At 47.8% G+C, this 5000-nt stretch overlaps 1 protein-coding gene across 4 annotated transcripts in view; it reads right to left on the reverse strand.

Moving 5' to 3' along the window:
- The window catches only part of LOC143281103 (uncharacterized), a 129185-nt gene that overhangs the window by 109942 nt on the left and 14243 nt on the right, over nt 1-5000 (reverse strand). The window contains exon 1 of one of the 4 annotated variants that reach the window (XM_076586056.1): nt 2378-4742. The exons of 2 other annotated variants lie outside the window; for them this stretch is intronic. In XM_076586056.1, coding sequence (XP_076442171.1) covers nt 2378-4738 — 2361 coding nt within the window. In that variant the 5' untranslated portion in view covers nt 4739-4742. Of the gene's footprint in view, nt 1-2377; nt 4743-5000 lie in introns of those variants that run through there. One more of the 4 variants, XM_076586057.1, reaches the window with a different exon arrangement.

The following is a 5000-nucleotide window of genomic DNA, read 5'->3' on the forward strand; positions in this document are numbered from 1 at the left end:
CACCCACGTCACCGATTAGATCGTTTCTTCAGTTGCCCAGGCGGAAATAGGCCGCAGAAGCTTTTTGCCATGGGTCGTCTACTTTCCACCCCTCCTCCTCCCACACTCCCTCCACCCCGCCTAGACTCACCATGTTTTATGACGATTTTACGTTTCACGTTTCCCCTTCCCTCATCCCACCAGGGCTCTCCCGTTTCCTGTCTCCATGGGGGAAAAAAAAAGAAAAAAAGTAGGTGACAAGGAATGGCTGAGTGCACTATGTTAGTAACTGGCGTTTGTGGTTTGCGAAAAAGATAGGTGGAGGAGGAGTGTGGATGGGAAGGGGAGTCATGGAGAAGAGACAGGTTCATATGGGGGGAAAAAACAATAAGGAAATGCCTCGAGGACAATCATCAGCAACCTTGTGATCAAGTTCACCTGGCTGGCTGGCTCGTCGAATCGGGAACCAGCAGCAGCTGACAGTTTGATTGAAGAGAAAGAGTTCGAAACAAACGGGAGCTGACGTGGATGATCCGAGTCATCCGGGGGTGAGTCAGTCGTCTGCATCAACGTCGAGCCACAACAACAACCACACACACACACACACACACACACACACGAAAACACCCACTCACAAATCCCAGTCTACACCTGTAGTCCAGTGTGCAAGCATGCATTAAAGCGCAATAGCATCGCAACTCAAATTTTACACCCACACAGCGTGCAATGCAGCATGAAATATTCTCGTTGACAAGTCACTGAAAATTCAAGCATCACCGTTACTGCTCGTTCAAAATTTCAGTCTGTTTGAATCTAAAAATACGCACGCAGTTTCCATTTCGTCTCTTTCCATCTCCAAAATTTTTGAAAGCGACTTTTTCCCCCCCTCCCACGGACGAATCCCCCTTCAGCCTTGGAAGTGTGCAATGTCAGCGTTGCCCTGTCATGCGTCAGGGAAGGCATTCAAGCCGAACTGTTGGACACCGGGCAGAGAAAGGAGCAGTGCTGGATCAACTGACCGTACAAGCAGTGGTCCAAGGATTCGCTGGGAAAAACGGGTCGATCGTGGACAAACTGAGCACACAAGTCAAGGCCCGAAGAAAGGCGAGTTAACAAAGCGACAGCCCCCTGCATCATGTCACGGCTGTTGAACCCATGCTGTAACTTCATTTCACTCCACAGTGGACAGCCTGCCACGTCTTGGGACCACTGACGTCACTTGAGGTCACAGACCCAGACAGAAGAGCTCCTCCAGTTGTACTTTTTATGCCTGATCCTCCAGTTGTACTTTTAGTTGTACTTTTTATGCCTTATCATCCACATCTACGTTTTATACCTGATCCTCCAATTGTACTTTTATCACCTGATCATCCAGTTGTACTTTTTACACCTGATCATCCAGTTGTACTTTTCATACCTGATCCTCCAGCTGTACCTCAATCATGCACCTTTTGTTCAAGGTCTGTCACTCGGTCTATGACACGTTCGCACAGTGTCTTCGATGCGAGCAGTTGGGAAACGGAACGGAGACATGCGACTACAGAGGAAGGGGAGGGCAAAAAGAAAAGGTGACGAAAGTCGAAAGCAGACGCGGGTGGCGTTAGAGAGGACTCCGGACGGAGGATGGCATAAAAAAAAGAAGATAAAATGAAAGATCGGTTATGATGATGACAATAAATTATGATGATACAATTAACTACTCGACTATATCGTTCAAACATTCAGTTTTTTGACCAATCATTCAATCTCATATGAAATTCATTCAAACTTAGCAGAACATGTCATGAGTACAATGTCATCCTTTTTGGGGATAAGTTTTAGAGGATACAAACGTTTTACATCTCACATTTCTTGCAAAGAACAGAGAGAGAGGGAGGGTGGTTGTTGGGAGGATGCCAGCCAAACGGACAGTATTATGTGCAGATATATGGACAAACAAACAGACGGACAGACATGCAGACATAAGTATGAAATTACATTCAATCTGCCCCCTTAGCCCCCACCCCACCCCCTCCAGGTCCCCCTCCCGCCCTCCTTTTTTTTCTCAGTTCTCTCTATTTCATTCATTCATGCCAGTCTACATTCATCTGTCTCCATCACCATTCCTTCTCTCTGTCTATACGTACGTGTCTGTATGTGCATGTGTGCACAAGTGCATGCGAGAGAGAGGGATGAAGAGAGAGAGAGAGAGAGAGAGAGAGAGAGAGAGAGAGAGAGAGAGAGAGAGCGTGTACGCGCGCGCGCGTGTGTGTGTGTGTGTGTGTGTGTGTGTGTGTGTGTGTGTGTGTGTGTGTGTGTGTGTTCAGATTGTGTTTCCAGCTGGCACGCTTTCTGTTTAGTGATGTGAACCTAAGCACTCCAGCATGCAGATTAATAATCAAACATTATCACTTCTCACCCCTTCTGCTTCATCAGAGGATGCGCGTGTAAAGGACTGCTGGCTCCCTGGGGACGTTTCTTCCATGTCCACTCTTTCATCGTTGTCTGCATGCACATGTTCGTTCTCTGGGGTCTTCTGAGAACACTGCTCCACAGTGACCGTCTGCCGCTCTGTTTCTGATGACGGTAGCAGGGGTCTCTTGCTTTCTTCATCTTCCTGGTCAGACTGTGCTGCTGTGGTAGCAAACTGCTCCCATGCTGGTTCAGGACTGCTGGTTTCTTCAACGTCCTGATGACTCTGTGCTTTGGTGACGAACTGATCACCTTCTAATGCAGGTGACAAGGGTGTGGTGTCTTCAACGTCCTCGTAACACAATGCTGTGGTAAACTGATCATCTTCCAGTATGTCTTCAACATCCTCATGACACAATGTTGTGGTAACAAATTGGTCATCTTCCAGTATGTCTTCAGCATCCTCATGACACAATGCTGTGGTAACAAATTGGTCATCTTCCAGTATGTCTTCAACGTCCTCATGACACAATGCTGTGGTAACAAATTGGTCATCTTCCAGTATGTCTTCAACGTCCTCATGACACAATGCTGTGGTAACAAACTGAGCATCTTCCAGTATGTCTTCAACGTCCTCATGACACAATGCTGTGGTAAACTGAGCATCTTCCAATATGTCTTCAACGTCCTCATGACACAATGCTGTGGTAACAAACTGAGCATCTTCCAGTATGTCTTCAACGTCCTCATGACACAATGCTGTGGTAACAAACTGAGCATCTTCCAGTATGTCTTCAACGCCCTCATGACAAAATGCTGTGGTAACAAACTGAGCATCTTCCAGTATGTCTTCAACGTCCTCATGACACAATGCTGTGGTAACAAAGTGATCATGTTCCAATATCTCTTCGACGTCCTCTTGACGCAATTCTCTGGAAACAAACAGATCATGTTCCAATATGCCTTCAACGTCCTCATGACGCAATGCTCTGGAAACGAATTGATCATCTTCCAGTACGTCTTCAACGTCCTCATGACAATGTGCTGAGGTGACCGTCTGGTCATCTTCCAATATAGGTGACAGGGATCTGGTGTCCTCAGTGTCAAGACACGTTGTGTTTGTCGTGTCCTCTTCCAATATAGATGGCAGGGATCTGGTGTCTTCAATGTCCTCATGACACAATGCTGTGGTAATTGTCATGTCATTTTCCAATATAGGTGACAAGAGTCTGGTGTCTTCAATGACCTCATGACACAATGCTGTGGTAGCTGTCATGTCATCTTCCAATATGGGTGACAGAGATCTGGTGTCTTCAATGTCCTCATGACACAATGTTGTGGTAACTGTCATGTCATCTTCCAATGTAGGTGACAAGAGTCTGGTGTCTTCAACGTCATCATGACATTTTGTTGTGGTAACAGTCATGTCGTCTTCCATAGGTGACATTGGTCTGGTATTTTTTACGTCATCAAGACATAGTTCCGTGGTAATTGTCATGTCTTCTTCCAATATTGGTGACAGGGGTCTCGTGTATTCAACGTCATGACACTGCAGTGTGTAAACAGTCACGTCATCTTCTAATATAGGTGACAGAGGTCTGCTGGTGTCTTCAACGTTTTCATCATACAGTACTGACGAAACTAAGTCATCACCTTCTTCTAATATCGGTGATAAAGCTCTGCTGGGTTGTTCGTGTTCTGGCGGACACTGTGCTATGGTAGCACACTGACACCCTTCCTCGCGTACAGGAGACGGATCTCGATCCCCTACTGATAGTTGGCCTTCCTCAGATATGGGAGACAGGGGTCTATCGGCTTGGTCGTCTTCCCAGCACAGCTTCCACACGTTTCCTGACTCAAGACAGCGGGGAATGTAAAGCACGGGCCAGTCCTCATCGGCGTCATGCTGCACGAGGTCCTTTGTCTGACGACTGTCGGAGACCGGCGAGTGACGGCCAAAGTCAGACAGACCGTCTCCAGAACACGTCCATTTCTGTTGAAGGCAGGTCTGATGGATAGCGGGGTACGCTGCGTCTTGGCAGAGACTGATGTGACAGGCGTTTTGGCAAGGCAAACAATGGCCCAAGTCAGTGTGGTGATGAGCTTGATAGTGTGACACTGGGCAGAGGTGAACTCCGTCGGTCAGTGCTGGACAGAATGGCGGGACCCCGAGAACTGGAGGGTCAGCCCGTTCTGTGCGGTGCCATCCTGCTCCAACTTTTGTCTGACGAGCTTCAGGGCGAGGAGATGAGCGCCACTTCCTTCCGCGGACGACATGAGCAGGAGAGGGGCGCACGACGATCCGCTCCTTCCCCCTCTCGTACAGGACCCATCCCTCCATTCTGCCGCCTGGCTGCCAGTCCTTCATCAGCTGCTATCAGCCCGATCCACACCACACACAGCTGTCAGCAAACAACCAAACTCTACCACCGTCACTGCAATGGATTCCAAACGAATGAGTGTCACCCAGAAGGTGCAGCAAAGGATTAAAAATGAGTGTCTGTCACTCAGAACGTACAGCAAAGCCTTATTGATCTCTGTGCACAGTGTGATAATTACAGCTGAACAGAAGTACGTCTTCATCCAACACCTCTTTTCAGAGACCGGTACTTCATTTTTCTGCTCAATAC

This window comes from Babylonia areolata, chromosome 4 (assembly GCF_041734735.1).
Source record: "Babylonia areolata isolate BAREFJ2019XMU chromosome 4, ASM4173473v1, whole genome shotgun sequence".
In the NCBI taxonomy this organism is placed as follows: Eukaryota; Metazoa; Mollusca; class Gastropoda; order Neogastropoda; family Buccinidae; genus Babylonia; species Babylonia areolata.